Raw genomic sequence first — 17,186 nt, 5'->3', positions numbered from 1 at the left:
GTCACACACCCAACATGTTCACCAAATTTAGTTTGAATCCATCTACAACTTTTTTGAGATCCTGTTCACAGACAGACAAGCAAACAGAGACAGACGGGTGAAAACATAACCTCCGTCTCCCTTCGGTGGCGGAGGTAATCATATTTGTGGTTATTTTTTTATTTATTGATTGCTTGTATACACTCCTGAACTGCTGGATAGAATGAGTTGAAAAAAATAATAATAAAGTTGAAAATTTACTTGTGTGTGCAGAAGCCTTTTAAGTGGTTAAAGTGAAAAAAAAACTTCCAGAAGTGGGAAGTGCCATGCCCAACATGTTTTAATTATACGGTAAGAGATGCCGAGCGTCATGAACATCGTGAAGATTAACTTCCAAAAAAAAATAAAAATCATACTCTCGAATAATCATAGATCCCAGTATTCAAGGTGGGGCGAGCACCCCAATTTTCTCTGTATAACTGTGCAGTGTACATCGCCACCTGGTGGAAGCCGGTATCGTAAGTTATAATAAAATACACCATATACATCATATAAGTGGGGAAATTAACTTGTCCTTAAGGATGTGATCTTTGCCAGTCCTTGTAAATCATGTAAGACATACTGATGTCTCCCAATGTTCTTGTTCTGCTCGTGGGATATGTGCAAGCTCTGCCAAGAGCTTTGGATTCAACAGGCTTGTGCGGAGAGCATGCATCACAAATTTCACCATCCCTTCAATAGATAACGTGGGTGTCTCATCTGTTAGCATTATTTGTTGGATGTTGAAGATCTCTCAGCGAGCGCCTTTCTCAAAGAGTAGGCGAGTTGTTGCCGGTACTCTGAACAAATTCCAAATTCCTGCACAAATACGCTTCAGTCAACGTCATGCCCCTCCAGCCGGTTCGTGAAAGCATTTGGCCACAAAGTCTTCATTGGCAGACACAATAAGAAAATGGAATAATTTTGGCTATCCATGTCGTCGTTGGTCTTCCAAGAGCTTTCGATAACCTTGGAACAAAATCTGCAAACAACTCTATGAACCCTTACTGTGAGAAATTATTTGTATGCAATTTACAAAAAATTGTTGCACTTCTAAATGTCTTCTTTATGTAGTATTGATTGCAAACGTTTTCATTTGAAATGCTTTGTTTTTTTTCCACAGATTCCATTGTTTGGAATAATGTCATCAGATTCTGCAGATCCTTTTTACTGGATGAGGGTCATTATGGCCTCCAACAGGGGTATGATATTCTCATTCCTTTTATTTGCAGTTTGTTCAGTATTGATGGGTCTGTGGTATTGTTGGCTGTTGGTGGTTTTGTGGTTTTACAAGGTACATGATTGAAGGTGGTGATGTGTTGCATTGATAGTTTGGAGTTGCAAAGGTAGTCGTGCTACATCCTGTTGAAACATTTGGCAGCTCCAAAACGGTTGATGTTATAATTCCACAAAGAGTGTCTCCACTCCAGCATTTCCAAGTCACCATTTCCATTCACATAGCCATCAAAAATGTAGGGATATATCACTCACTATATTGGAGATGGTGTACCAGACCAACACGTTCTGGAAAGAAAGTGGTGTTTTTTTTTTTATTTTTTATTTTATTTTTATTTTTTTGTATACCTTGGTCGAGGCTCGTATGAGAGCTAACACACAACTCACAGCAAGGAGGCATGAGACAAGAGGGGCGGGAGTGGAAGGGACAAAACATTAGGTGAACTGTGGAAGGGAGAGGGATGGGGATGGGACAGGGAACATGGCGAAGAGAAGATGGACATTACAGGGACTTTCAGGAAGGAAAGCAGGAGAATTGAAGGAAGTGGGCTTGGGTGGATTATCGGGGGTAGAAAAGATCGAGGATTTGGATGGGGGAAGATAAGAGGTGGTGGTGAACAGCTGTTTTGAAAGCCTGGAGGGAAGAATGGGAAAGAATAGAGTGAGGAAGTTTATTCCAAAGGCGGGAAAAAAGAGGAATGAAAGAGTGAAGATGAGCAGTGATTCGTGATTTTGGTAGTTTTACCAGAAGGGGGTTGTTGGCGGACCTTGAGCGCCCTGTGGAAATGTGGTGGGGACAAATCGCAGAGAGAGCAGGGGGCAAGGCTGGAGAGGAGTCGGTAGAAGACAGAAAGACCACCGACCAACCTGCGGTGATTGAGTGAGAGGCCCAAAGACTCAGCTTCATTGCGGGAGATGCCAATGATCTTAAATGCCCTGGTTTCGACAGCGTGAAGCCGAGAAAGGTGGGAGGCAGGAGCACCAGCCCAGAGGGGAGAGCAGTACTCCATCAGGCTACAGACAAAAGCTTTGTAAGTGGTCAGGAGCTCAAGAGGGCCGAAGAAGGACTTTGCACGACGGAGGATTCCCAGTCGGCGACTGGCTTTTGAGGCAAGGTTGGAAATGTGACTTTCCCAGGGAAGGTCATGGCAGATAGTGAGACCCAGAAGCTTGAAAGAAAAGACTTCTTCCAGAGGATTGTTGAGAAAGTGGATGGGGGGGGTTTTCGAAACGGTCCTTTCGAAGAGACATGGTGAGAGTGTGAGATTTGTCTGGATTGAAAGACATGTTCCACGTGTTGGACCAGTTTGTGATTTTATCCAGATCTGCAGTGAGCGAAGAAGCTGCTGCTTGCCGGTCTGAGGGATGACAGATGGTACGGCAGAGGGTGGAGTCGTCGGCAAAGAGAAATAGAGGATTTTCCAGAGTCCGAGAGATCATTGATGAAAACCAGAAAAAGAACAGGGCCCAGAACGCTACCTTGAGGAACTCCAGCCTGCACAGGAAGAGGGGATGAAAGAACTCCATTTAGGGCCACACGTTGACTGCGACAGGAGAGGAAGTCTGCGAGCCATGAGTAGAGATGGCCTTGAATACCATGGGAAGAGAGTTTGGTGAGTAGGGCAGGGTGCCAGACTGTGTCAAAAGCACGTGATATGTCCAGGGATACCGCTCGGATTTCCTGTCTGGCATTGAGGACCTCCATCCATTGATGGGAGAGCAGAAGCAGCATATCCAGGGTAGAGTGACCTGGTCTGAAACCAAATTGATGATTGGAAATCAAGCCATTGGAGAAGAGGAAGGATTTCATGTCTGAAGCGATGATGGATTCCATGACCTTGCTGATGATTGGGAGAAGGCTGATTGGTCTGTAGTTACAGGGATCTGTTTTTGCACCTTTTTTATGCAGGGCAGTGATGTTAGCAGATTTCCAAGCAGATGGCAGATGACTTTGGGCAAATGAGAGGGTGAATAGAACAGAGAGAGGGTGAGCAAGAGCAGAAGAGCAGGCTTTGAGGACACGTGGGCTGATGCTGTCTGGACCGGTTGCAGAATCTGACTCGAGGTTTGAAAGCAAGCTCTCCACCTTGTCAGGAGAAAAGGATACATAGTCCAGGGACAGTTGGGTGCGACTGGGTAAAGTGGGTAGAGATAGTGATGGGTTTAGGACACAAGATTTAGCTGCAAACACTGAGTTTAGACATTCAGCTTTATCACATGTAGAATCAGCAGTGCAGCCATTTGAGGTAAGGGAGGGGATGGAGGGAGAACATACACCAGAAACAGATTTGATTAAATGCCACCAGGATTTTGAGGAGGGAGAGAGGTTTGAGAGTTCAGACTTGAGATGAGAAAGATGTTGTTTTCTGGCTCTCCTGAGGGTAGATACACACTTGTTCCGAGCTTTGTGGAAAGAACTGAGATTGCCCTCAGTTTGGTTTGCTTTCCATGAGGCAAAGGCAAGTTGTTTCAGGACAACTGCCTCGCCACAAGCTTCAGTAAACCAAGGGCGGGAGGAAGGGTAAGGCAACTGAACACGAGAGGGGATAAATCTGTGCATGAGGGAGAGCAAGTTTCTTTGAAAGAATTCCCAGGATGAGTTGATGTTTGAGAAAGTAGTGATAGGAGACCAGTCTGTAAGTTTGATGGCTGCTCGGAGACCCTGCCAGTCGGCTTGAGTGAAATGCCAGACTCGACGGCGGTGAGGTGGTTCTCTGATAACAGCCAGAGAGATGTCCACTTTAACAAGGACGTGGTCAGAAGAACCAATTGGAGCGAAGGACGAGCAGCAGATATTGTCAGGGAAATTTGTCAAAATCAGATCCAGAAGAGATGGAGTACCATTGGTTGAGATCCGGGTCGGGAAGTTGACCGATTGAGTCAGTCCCAATGAGTCGCAGAAAGCTTTTGCTGAGGTGCCATGGCAGGTGAGAGAGGTACCCACACCTAGCCAACTGGTGTGATGACAATTGAAGTCACCACATAAGAGGAAGAGAGAGTTTGGATGAGAAGATAGAAGATGGTCCATGTTTTCGGATAGTGAGGTGCAGATGGAGTCATCACTGTTCGGTGGACGGTACAGTACACATATAAACATGAGGTGGGAGTGGAGGGGAAGCCGAAGCCAGAGGTATTCCTGGGGGTGTGGGGGAGTGAGAGCAATGCATGGAGAGTGAGGAATAGAGTCTTTGATGAAGAGAGCAACACCTCCACCAGGACGAGGCTCAGGTCTGTCATACCGTAAGAGGGAGTAACCAGGGAGAGATACTTGGGAGTCAGACACGTCTTGGGAGAGGAAAGTTTCTGTTAGGCAGATAATGTCTGGTTTGTCAGTGGCAACCTGTATGGAAAGATCTGAAAGGTTTGAGCGAAGGCCCCGGATATTTGCGGTCCACACTTTTAATGAAGAGGTAGGGGAGGAGGCTTTGGGTGCAGGAGGTGGAGGGGGGGGAGGGTAGGACAAGGGACGAGGGAGGGAGGTAAGGAGGGTTGTTGAAAGAGTGTGGGGTATTGCAGAATAGCGAGGGGAGGGGGCCGAATGAGGAGGAGAAAAGGCTCTGTGGTGCGGGGGGAGAGGGGGGACAAGAGACAAGGAAGAAGGCAGTTGAGGATTTGAGGAGGTGGAGTGAAGAGATTGAGGTGAGAGGGCAGTGGAGGGAGGCAGGTTGGTGGATGAGAGGGGGGGGCAACTTAGAGAAGGAAGAGTGAGGGGGATGAAAGGTGGGAGAAAGATGAGGGGGAATTTTTGAGAGAGGTGAGAGGGAGGCTTGGAGGGAGAAGAGTGGGATGGTTGATTTGAGAGTGAGAGTGAGGGGTGAGGCGGGTGAGTTGGCACTGAAGTTGGAAAAAAAGAATGTTTGATGGAAAGCGAGCATCCATGGCAAACAGTGGTTTTTAAAAGTTTTAGGTCAGAGATGCGATTTAACACAATTCTTGATGGATGCAATGAAGGCGAATTCAGAGCATGGAGAGAAGAAGCGCTGTAATAGTTCGTTTTTTTTTTTTTTTTAGGCAAGGAATGAAGGAGAGGACGAAATGAGAGCAGTCTGTTAAAATAGCAGAAGAGTAGTGCATTGTGAAACAGTAAAGAGTACCACATGTGTGTTTCGTAGATCTCATGCAGATTTTCAAAAACCAATTCCATCTTTCTTGTATCAGCAGTAAAATGGAGTTCTCATCATAATATGTCAAGGATGAAAGAATTTCCAATTCTAAAACGCTTAATGACAGGTTTTTAAATTTCCTGTTGCTCTCTGATTGGAGTGCATCAGGTGAGGCTGGCAGGATGACCTTGAGCTACCTCTAAACTGTCAAGCCTGGGTTTGAATCTCAGCCCAGCTATAAACTGTCAACCCTGTGTTTCACAGACAGGGTGATTCATCAGTGTGTGCCTTCCCTCTGATGGACACTTGTCCCATCTGCCAGCATTAGTTGGTGGCCGTTAAAGATCCCATGGGCCATCGTGAAGAGTTTTCGAGCCATCTCCGGCACCAATTCCAAATTCCTGCCCTAACCTGCAGAGTGCACTGTTTCGGCGGCATAGACACACCCTCAGCCAATGATGTGACCACGTAGCCTTGTGCTGTAAAAGAAAGAAGCAGAAAGTGATATATATTCTTTTTTACAGAAACTCGTTAAAGTTTTTCTCAACAATTCTCCAGGTTGTTTCCTTTCAACGTTTATGCAACAACCCCCATTGAGAGACTGTACAATTATTTATTTTGGAGGTTGTCAATCACCCTGGAGCATGGTTTAATTGGTGTGCAAAGTCTTTTCACAACTATGTTTGGTTAGTCCATACACACTGCCTGTGTTTTGAAATTGCTGAACAAAGCGGTGAATGGACTTTCAGTTTCGGGCCTATGAGGTATTTAACTACTCCCTCTGTAGTATTATGACCACCTTTGTCTCAATGAACCACTTCAATAAATATTCCACCATGTTTTCCAAAATCATTGAATATGAAACAAACCACCCTTTCACCAATATACTCATACCAGTTTTGTGTTTGTGTTGTAGTTGAAACAAAAATCATTTTACATGCTTATTTTCATCTGAATCTGTCTAAAAATAAATCACTGTTGAGCATTTTGATCTGCATTATGATTTGATGAACATCCTATTAATTGAAACAATTGGAATGGTGCTGAATTTGAGTTTGTGATTTGACATTGTTGGTATTTCAGGAACGCTCATGGAACTCGGGATCTCCCCCATTGTCACCTCTGGCATGATAATGCAGCTTTTGGCTGGTGCAAAGATCATTGAAGTTGGTGACACACCAAAAGATCGTGCGCTTTTCAATGGCGCGCAGAAATGTGAGTGATTTGTACACTTCGTTGTGAGGCCTCTAGTGTTGGTGTTGATGTTGTCATCCTATCTCCTGAAAATAGCAAGGTTGAATTGTTTTGAAAACATTTATTAGGATGGCTGCATTACTTGATTGCAACCAAATTTAATTCTCTTGTTTATAATGGTTTTGACATCAAAGCTGTAAAAGTTGTCCCTCTTTCCATTCCTGAGTTCTCAGCACACATTTGTCCCGTCTGCCAGCATTCAGTGGTAGACGTTAAAGATCACACGGTGTCCTTCGCGAAGAGTATAGGCGAGCTCTCACCGGCACCATGACCAAATTTCCAATTCCTGCCCTAACTAGCAGAGGGAACTGCATTTTCTTATTAAATTAATTGCTGTACACATTTACATGAGTCTTTCATTGATTGTGAAGGGGTTTGTCAAGCTTGCATTGTGTGTAAATGTTTTTTGTAAAATTGTGCTGGCTTAGACATGTCAGATTATTTCCAGTTTATAGACTTGCTTAGCCTAATAAAAGTCAGTGGTTGGTTTGTCTTGCTTTTTTGTTTCATTATTTATTATCCCCCTCCGCCCCCCCGGAGGGAGGGAGCGGGATATTGCAATCGTCCGGTTTGTTACTTGACGAAATCTACGATTTTGTCAAGTATGTTGGTCGGTTCAGTTTGTGAGTTTGTTTGTGTGTACGTCTCGCTCTACAGGTCGCATTTCGAGTCGGAATGTCATGGAACTTCACCAATGGACTTGGCCACCAGAATAGAACCCTATAACTTTTGGCATGTCAAGGTCAGGAAAAATTCCTGAACATCGCGAAAATCCGTATCTTTTAGCACTGGCCGATTTTTCAAAAAATTAATGTCTCCGCCGAATCTTAATGGATTCCTTTCAAATTTGAAACACGGACGTAGGAGGGGAGTATCTTTGACTGGATGAATTTCGTCAAGTCCTGGCCCTATGGGCCATTTTTTTTTGTCTGTTTGTTTGTCTGTCTGTTAGCAACTTTACGGCAAAACGGCTTTAGCAAATACTATCAAATTTAATCCACAGGTGGGCAATGAACGTTGGACGACCCCATTAACTTTTGGGTCAAAGGTCAAGGTCACGAAAAGATCAAAATCGTTTTTCGCTCATAACTTCGTCAAAAATGATCTGATTTACTTCAAACTAAGCTTATAGTGAACCTTATTCTATTTGTCACTTATAATCCTACCCATGCCTATAGTGAAAAATGCATATTTGTCAAGATCGGTAGGGTCTGAAGTTTTGGGGGTCATGGTCATCTGTCAAAATTACATATTTTCCATTATGAATCAAAAAAGGTTAGGAATATGTGTGTTTACTATGGAAGACTTATATCAAGTCCTTGATTGGCTTTCATTTGACACCATGACCTTTGACCTTACGTGGCCTTGAAAGGTCAAAATCATTTTATGGTCATAACTTCGTCAAAATGGTTTAATTGACTTCAAACTAAGACTAAGATATTCCTTATTCTATTCCTTATAATCAACATTCAGGTTAAGGATGTATAAAATTTAAATTTGATCCCCAAAATAACTTTATGCTTTAAATGGGCAGGATTTGTTGTGCCTGGCACCACTTGTTTGTTTATGTTTTTTTGGGGGGGGGGAGGGTGGTGGTGCACATGAAGATAAAACATTTCCTGTTTTTATTTGAATCGATCCTGAATGACTGCTCTGAATATTTTGGCTATAATAAATGTCAGCATGGTGCTCAATTCTTGCTTCCCCCCCCCACCCCCCACAGTGTTTGGAATGATTATTACAGTAGGACAAGCCATTGTGTATGTTATGACTGGCATGTATGGAGAACCAGCAGAAATGGGCCCTGGCATCTGTTTACTTATCATCATTCAGGTATTCATATTCTGGCTCGTTTTATCATTTCTGGTTGGATTATATTGTTACGGATCTGGAAACCATATGCATTCAAACATACAGATGTCCCAAAGGTCAGTTGTTCCATTAAGTACATGTGAGACAGGTCTCTTCCTTTTGGCTAGTGGGAGAATCAAAGGTGTGCGTTGCAATGTTCTTTTAGGGAGGTTATTACATCCAACGAACCATCCAACAAACCATTTAAGACCATCCAACAAACAAACCGACAACACCACTGAACAAGTGCTTCACTCGCCAAACCGGCGACTCGCTGTCCGAGGCAGAATCGCTGGCAGTTCCTTCTCGGCTTCCACAAACTTTGTAACTTCTTTTTGACGAGTATGGGCACGAGTGGAGTGGGGGCGGGGTTTTCCCCGGCATGGCAGAAACCCCGACCAGAAAGGGCGGACCCATGGGAGCCCCGTCTAATCAGGGCAGACAGTGACGTCTGTTCCATCGAGCCTCCGCCCCATTCGAGGAGGTCCATAAAAGTTACGACGCAATCCTCAGCGAGTTCTGAGGGGGCTCGGTCGTTGGTTCAGAGTAAGTCTCTTTGAGGAGGAACGAGAGTTCTTTTGGAGGAGTAAGTTGGTTGGTGTGCGCTCTACATTGTGCTGGCGTTCGTGGAGTTTTCCTGGGTCCCGTCCGCGACCCTGATCTCCGCCCGGGACTCCGACTGCCTCGCTCGATTTCCTCCATGGGCACAAGCCCCACGCACAAGACTGTGGGCCGAGCCGCACGGTCAATAGCAGGTGCTGCACCATGGAGCACTCCCTCCCTTCAATGTGCAGGTACCCATCTGAGCTGCAACCCCCAGCTCGTCTCTCCCTCTCTGGCTGCGGGGATCTTTCAATAAATTGTCTGAGTGTGTGGGCCCGTCTTATAAGTAGACCAGTTAAGTGTTTTTCCATCATTGTAAATTTTTGCTTGCATATCTGCAATAAGTCTTGCCCTGTGTCTTTTTTTTATTTGTGAATACAATTGTAGAAATGTTCCCAGTTTGTTTCCGTCCTTACTTGCATTGGTCCAGCATGGTTCGGATCTGAGTTTAGGCGGGTTTTTATACCTAATAATCTGCTCATCCTCGGCGGCACTGCTTTGGCAGTTCCGCTCGACTGCACCCAAACTGCAGTTGGTAGTCGGTAGTTGGAACTCCACCGCAGTCAGTAGAGTGACCCGGTTCGAGCAAGACGTGCCAAGGGCGTGGTTCCCCGTTTGTCAAAATCGCGTAGTTAATTAGGTAAATTGGTTCTAGACAAAAAGACCCTACGCTACGCGGTTGAGATATTGGCATCCACGGTCGGTTCAGCGACCCGCCGGCTCACGGAGTTATCCAAGAGCGACTGCCTACAATTCCGGAGAGTCTGGCGGGAGACGATGTAACTTTCCCCAGCTAGTGCTCGTTCTCGCCACCAGACCCCGGCCCACAACAATATTGTGTGTGTGTGTGTGTGTGTGTGTGTGTGTGTGTGTGTGTGTGTGTGTGTGTGTGTGTGTGTGTGTGTGTGTGTGTGTGTGTGTGTGTGTGTGTGTGTGTGTGTGTGTATTGTTACGGCTGTGGAAATTTGCAATACACCAGAAAGGTCCTCAGGTTAGATATATCGATATAATTCATGTGTAGTTAGTCCACACCTGTTGTTTAGAGGGAATATGTGTGATTCATCCGGGCTGTGATCCTTTGAGTTGGCCATTTTTCTTTCTCTATCGTTATTTTGGACCAATAAGCCTGCCAACAACTCAAACGCCACCACCTTCGCCTCTGTACCCCCACAACTCCACCCCGCAAACATCGCTTCACCGCCATTCTCAAACGACGCCCGCCAACAACCAAACCACCACAGCAAACCCCCCACCACCTTCGCCTTTCTCCTTCCACAACCGCTAACCACACCACCTGCCAACACCAAACGTCGTGCTGTCCAGGGCCCGTTCGGTAATTGTTGTCGAGCCGCGAGTACAAATGGATGCCTTTACGGGAGAGGAAATTCGGATCAGGAGAGGCTCACGCCCCTTTTTGCCCAACCAATGGCTGAACGTCGGGTGGCGTGGCCCCGACTTCAAGCGCGTTTTGATCCGCGAATTAGCATACACGCTCCTCCCCCAGTCTATAAAGACGCGAGCAAAAGGCGACTCGTGCGGGGGGGGGGGAGGCGTGTCGTGCCGAGTGCGGTGCTGTGCTGGCTGGGCTGGTCGAGTCAAGACGAAGGTCATCGTGGAGGTTGTCGTTGCTGGGTTGAGGGACGAGTCGCGGAGTGAAGCAGGGACGCGGAAGAGGGCTCAGGGGCGAGAGTTCGCCGGAGTCTGTGCGGTCCCAAGGCCCCGCTAGCGGGACGGAGCGTCCGCCATTCCTCTCTCCTGACCCCGAGCATCAACAATTTCCCCCCCCGCCCCCCATCCGCACTAAGATAGCGCCGGTAACCCCGTCCGTTCCCCAACCCAACCGTGGTGCTGACCAACACGTGCCTGCGCAACGCACGCCAAAGGAGCTCACTGACCATACCAGCGGCACGGAGTCAGGCGCGTTACGCGGACATTGCGGCTAGCCCGCCATCACGCCACGAGGGCCCAGGTAAGACCCCTTCGGTCTTGTGGACCTGGCCGATCACCCAGGTCCCACGTTCATTTGGTCCACAGACCTGTCTGCCTCCTTGCCCATGAGCGTGGCTTGTATTTTCTTTGCTTTTGGTGTAAATGTGTGTGTGTGTGGCGCCAGTCTATAAAGTAAACTCGTATAAGTGCTTGTACATTGCTTTATTCGGTTTTAACTCTGCGTTGTGTTCTTACTGTATGGCTGTGAATACGTGTGTGTGTGTGTGTGTGTGTGTGTGTGTGTGTGTGTGTGTGTGTGTGTGTGTGTGTGTGTGTGTGTGTGTGTGTGTGTGTGTGTGTGTGTGTGTGTGTGTGTCTGTGTGTGAGTGTGTGTGTGTGTGTGTGTGTGTGTGTGTGTGTGAAATAAAAGTGCTTGCTTGTTGAATTGTTTTCCGGTTTTGTTACGTCCTTTCCTTCGTTTGAAAGTTCCATCTTGCATCACGTAAGGGATTGGTAGAGGATGTAAGCACCCGGTAAATAATCATGTCCATCGGGGCCGGTGATAACACCGCTCGGTTATCACTGAAGCACGGAACGGACCGCTTAAGCGGTTCGTGTCCTCGGCGGCCAGCGGCGAGGTACGATCACCTGGTTAACTACCCGCGCAGGTACTTAGGTAGGTCGAGTTTGGCGAACAACCCTATCCTGCGCGGGTGGCCGATTGGCACGATTGTGGTGAGGTTAAACCCCAACCCGTGACTGGCTCCTGGCGGTAGTTCCAGGAGGGTCACGACTGAATTGTCCGTCCGGTGGGCTACTATTAGTGGAAAGCGGCAGTTCGCACGCCGGCGGGTGCGGATTCATAACTATATATATATATATATATATATATATATATATATATATATATATATATATATATATATATATATATATATATATATATATATATATATATATATATATATATATATATGCTGTAGAAATCTCTTCAGCAATCTTGGCGGCACTTTGTCTATCTTGGAGGACTTGATTCTGAACTTGGCGAACGGTATGTGCAGTCATCTTTGCTGGTCTGCCCTGGCGAGCGCAACTTATTGTTGTACGCTTCTTGGAGAACCTCTGGATGACCTTGGCCACGGTGTTGGGGCTTACTTTCAAAGAAGCACTGATCTTCTTGTATCCTTGGCCATCTTTATGTCGGGCAACGATTCGATCTTTGACATCTTTCGAGAGCTCTTTACCATGAGGAGCCATGCTGCTTTCTCAATGGCTATTGGTACAGTATTTCCTATGCAATTATTTCTTCAGCAAGTAGATAGACAATTACTGCATTGAGTACACTTCTTCACTTTTAACATACCAGGGAGGTTGCAGGTCTATGGACATTGTGTGTATTGTTTGGTGCCTATTTGTACCTTTAACACTCTGACTTAAATATGCAGAAAAATCACGAAAATGGAAGCTGTTTTACGATGCTTGACTTGCTTCTTGTGCAGACAATAGCAGGGGTGTACTCACTTTTGTTGCCTCCTCTTTCAGAAATATTTGTAATATGCCACATTGTTTTTATGGAATGGCAGTTTTGTGCCTGCATACATATTGCAGAATGTCTACTCTGTAATCAACTCCAAGGTTTTGCTTCCAGAACAGCTGCTTAAAAAGTTACACTGAATTATTTACATATTTGTGAGGGGTGTACGGACTGTACAGATACTGTATATGTATCTATATATATATATATCTATATATATATATATATATATATATATATATATATATATTTACATAACACTTTATTGTGGAAGAAGCAACGAATGAAGTTTTATTATTATTATTATTATTTTTTTTAGTTGATTAACCAAAGAAAAATTTATGACACTAGAAAGGTGGCATGCACACATTAAATTTGGTACACCTCTTTTTATGTTTTTTTATTTAATTTAATTTTTATGTTTTGTTTTTTGGAAATTGTTTACAAAATGTATAGCTGGCAGTATGCCAAGAGGTATACACACTCTTCTGAGCTGTCTAGCCTGGGTCTGAATCTTGACCCAGCTACACAGTCATCCCAATGTTTCGCAGACAGGGAGAGGTATCGTTGCGTCCGGCGTTTAGCCGGACGACCCTCGGCTTGCATCATTCGGTGGATTTTAAAAATCCCATGGTGATGGAAAGAGTCGAGGGTGGAAGATTAGAAAGGAAGCAGAAAAAAAATAACCAAGAGGCCACCGATCTGTCTGCGATGGGAAAGCGATAGGCCCATAGACTCAGCTTCATCGTGGGAGATGTCATTATTATTGGAGGCCTTGGTTTCCAGGGCGTCAAGCTGAGCAAGGTGTGAGGCAGGGGATGGAGGATGCCCAGTAGTGACTGGCTTTGGAGGCCAACTTAGAAGTGTGGTTTGCCCAAGAAAGATCATGGTTGATTGTGAGACCCAGGAGTTTGATTGACAACTTCCTCAAGAGGATTGTTAAGAACGTAGATGGGGTAGTGGGGAGGGGGTCTGACAGATAGTCCTTTGAGAGAGATCGAGATCGTGAGTGAGATTTTTCAGGAGTGAGTGACGTATTCCAAGTGTTTGACCAGCTTCTGATTTTAATTAAAAAAAAAAATTTCAGGACCTGAAAGATGAGGGATGTCATGGCAGAGGGTGGAGACATCAGCCAATAGATAAAGGGGATTTTCTGGAGTCAGAGAGATCATTGATGAAGATCAGAAAACGACTGGGTCCAGAACACTGCCTTGAGACACTTCAGCTTTGACAGGGAGAGGAGATGAAATGATTCAATTGAGAACCACATGTTGGCTATGAGAGTACAGAAGAAGTAATGTGTAGAGTTGGCCTTGGATGCCATAGCCAGAGAGTTTGGAGAACAAAGTGGGATGCCAAACTATATCAACAGCACTAGATATGTTCAGAGACTGCCTTGATCTCATGTCTGATATTGAAGGCCTCCATCCATTGTTAGGAGAGTAGAAGCAGCAAGTTCATGGTGGAGTGACTTGGTCTGACCCGAAATTGATGATCTGAGATGAGGCTATTGGCGAAAAGGAAGGATTTTATATTGTTGTGGAAATTCGCAAACCACCATTCAGGTCCCATAGGTGAGATATCTCTGTAAGTACGCGTGTAGTTAGCCCCAAACACGTTGTTTAGAGGGAATAAATGTGATTCATTCGGGCTGCGACCCTTTGAGATAGCCGTTTTTCTGTTCTATCTTTAGTTTGAACCAACCACGTCTCAACCGCCATCACACAACAACCACCAACCACAACGCCGCTTCACAACAACAACAACAACGCCAACAGTCACGATCTTTACCTTCACAACTCGCTCCCGCAAACATCGCATCACCGCCATTCCAAACGGCACCATGGCCATAAACCACCACCATAAACCCTCCACCACCTTCACCTCTCTCCTTCTGCGGCCATTCCCGCACCACCTGTGAGCTCGGAGCGTCAGGCTGTCCTGGGCTCGTACGGGACGCGCGCCGAGCCGCGAGTGCAAAATGCGGCTTTTCCGAGGAGAATTCGGATCAGGAATGCTACACGCCCACTTCTGATCCGTCCAATCAGCAAGCACGGGGCGGTCTGGCCCCGCCTCCAGACGCGTCTGTGTGGAATTGAGATATGCAAATTCTAGGATCAGGGGAGACTCACGCCCCTTTTCCTCCATCCAATGGGCGAGCGTGGCTCCACCCCCGAGCTCGTTCTGATCCAGAAATTTGCATATGGGTTCTCCTGCCGGCCTATAAAGCGCCGAGCGCAAGGCGAATCGGAGAGTTGAGTCAGTTTTGGTCGAGTCGGTTTGGGTCGAGTCGGTCTCGGCAGAGTCGGTTTGGGCAGAGTTGGCCTCAGAAGAGCGGAGAGTGTTTTGGGCAGAGTCGGGTTGGAGCGCGGAGTGGAGTCGGGAGGCGAGGGCCTACAGGTGGTTTGCTGCAGTTGGCTGAGGAGAATTGGGGAAGAGACCGAGGGGCTCGGGTCCGAGGCAAGGAAGACTGCGGTCGGCGACGAGGTCGTGGTGGAATCGCTCGTCACGCGACCCAAGCAAGCCAGCTATCCTCTTTCCCCAGAGCATCAACAATTCCCCCCCCCCTTTTCCCCCGTGCTGAGATAGTGCGAAAAGGGGGCCCCGTTCCCACCCCACTCCAAGCAGTGCCAACGAAACCCGCGAAGGAGCACGAAGTCGGGGCACTGCCGCGCTGCCACATTTGCGGCTCATCACAAAGACACGGGTAGGATCCACCCGGTCTCGCGGACCTGACCGCTCTTTCAGGTCCCGTGCAAATATTGGCCCACAGGCCCCGTCTGCCCCCTTGTCTTTGAGGGTGGCCCTTTTCTTTTGTTTCTGTGTAAACGTGTGTGTGTGTGGCGCCAATCTAGTGAAGTAAAACTGTGTAAGTGTTGCCGTGTGTACGTGTAGTCGGTTGTAGATCTGCATTGTTGTTTCTTTTTTGTTGCAATTGCTTTATGTGCATTCTGTTTAATTGTATATGTGTGCTCTCCGTGTGCCGCGGAATAAATGTGCATCATGTTGAACTGTTTTCCCGTTTCGCTTCGTCTTTTCTTTAATTGAATCTCCATCTTGCTTCACGTAAAGGGTTGGTAGTGGGCTTAATACACCCGATAATTAATCGGAACCGTCGAAGCCGACGATAACACCGCTCGGTTATCCCGATGGTACGGAACGGATCGCTTAAGTGGCCCGTGTCCGGAGTCGACCTGCGGCAAGGTGCGATCACCCAGTCTACCCTCCGCGTGGGTACTTAGGTAGGTCGAGTTTGGAGAACAACCCTATCCCACGCGGGTGGCCGATTGGCACGATCGTGGTGAGGCCGAAAGGCCCACCCGTGACTAGCTCCCGGCGTTAGTCCGAGAGGGTCACGACGGAATTGTCCGTCCGGTGGGCGACGTGCCGCGATTCGACTCACGTGGCCGTTCGCACGCCGGCGGGCGCGAATTCGCAACAATATCAACTGCGATCATGGATTCCATGACGTTGCTAATGATTGGAAAGACTGAGAGGTCTGTAGTTAAGGGGATCTGTTTTTGCACCTTGTATATGTAATGCAGTGATGTTGGCTGATTTCCAAGTCGATAGGAGATTACCTAGGGCAAATGATAGGGTGAAAAGCGCCAAGATGTGCAAGAGCAGCAAAGCAGATTTTTCGGACACGTGAGCTAATGCTGTCCGGTCCAGTTGCAGAGTTAGAGTTGAGGGTTGACAAACTTCTCCACCCTCTCAGGTGAAAAAGAGTCCAGGAGCAGTTGGGTACGACTGGGCTCCAGAGAGTGAGGTATTAGAGAGACAATATTTGGAAGTAAACACAGAATTGAAGCGTTCAGCTTTCTCATGAGCAGAGTCTGCTGTGATGCCATTTGAAGAGGGAGGGGATGGGAGGTGAGCATACTTCAGAGACTTGGCAAGGTGCCACCAGGTTTTAGAGGAGGGAGACTGGTTTGAAAGTTAATTCTTGAGATTGGACAGATGTGGTTTTCTGGCTTTACTGAGCGTGGACACAAACTTGTTGCAATGTTTTTGGAATGCATTGAGATTGCCTTTGCCTTTGGTCTGATTTGTCTTCCAAGAAGAGAATGCAAGTTGTTTCAGAGGAATTGCCTCACCACAGGATTCGGTGTACCTTGTAGGAGAACTGTAGATGAGATGGGATGGGTCTGTACATAAGAGGGAGCAGGTTTCTGTGGAAGAATTTCCATGTTGAGTTAATATCAGGGGCAGTAGATATGACGGACGTTCTGAAGAGTGATGGATGCTTGTAGTCTCTGCCAATCTGCCAGACTCGCCAGTGCTGTGGCAGCTCTGAGAATAGCCAGATGGTGACTTTCTACTTTCACAAACATGTAATCAGATGAACCAATTGGAGCAGAGGAAGAGCAGGAGACATTTGTGGGGAAGTTGGTCATCATCAAGTCCAGAAGGGAGGATTTACCATGGGGAGAAACCCGAGTCAGAAAGTTCACAGATTGAGTCAATCCTGTGGAGTAACAGAAGTCCTTTGCTGAAGTGCTATGGCTGGTGAGACTTACCAACACCCAGCCATTTTGCATGGTGACAATTTAAATTGCCAAATATGAAGAAGAGAGAGTTGGGATGAGTGGGTAAAAGTTTGGTCCATGTTGTCTGAGAGGGAGAGATGTAGATAGTCGTCATTGTTCGGAAGACAG

General features: G+C 46.6%; 1 protein-coding gene across 1 annotated transcript in view; it reads left to right on the top strand.

The window, feature by feature from the left end:
- SEC61A2 (SEC61 translocon subunit alpha 2) overlaps positions 1–17,186 on the top strand; it is a 39,714-nt gene that overhangs the window by 7,843 nt on the left and 14,685 nt on the right. The window contains exons 4-6 of the mRNA XM_085897962.1: positions 1,142–1,220; positions 6,441–6,572; positions 8,335–8,444. Of these exons, the coding sequence (XP_085754088.1) occupies positions 1,142–1,220; positions 6,441–6,572; positions 8,335–8,444 (321 nt within the window). The remainder of the gene's footprint in view (positions 1–1,141; positions 1,221–6,440; positions 6,573–8,334; positions 8,445–17,186) is intronic.

Source organism: Eptatretus burgeri, chromosome 10 (genome assembly GCF_056783735.1).
Source record: "Eptatretus burgeri isolate ZD-2024b chromosome 10, Ebu_testis_v1, whole genome shotgun sequence".
NCBI lineage: Eukaryota > Metazoa > Chordata > Myxini > Myxiniformes > Myxinidae > Eptatretus > Eptatretus burgeri.
Note: the sequence above shows the minus strand (reverse complement) of the source record. Positions and strands in the feature narration are given on the sequence as shown.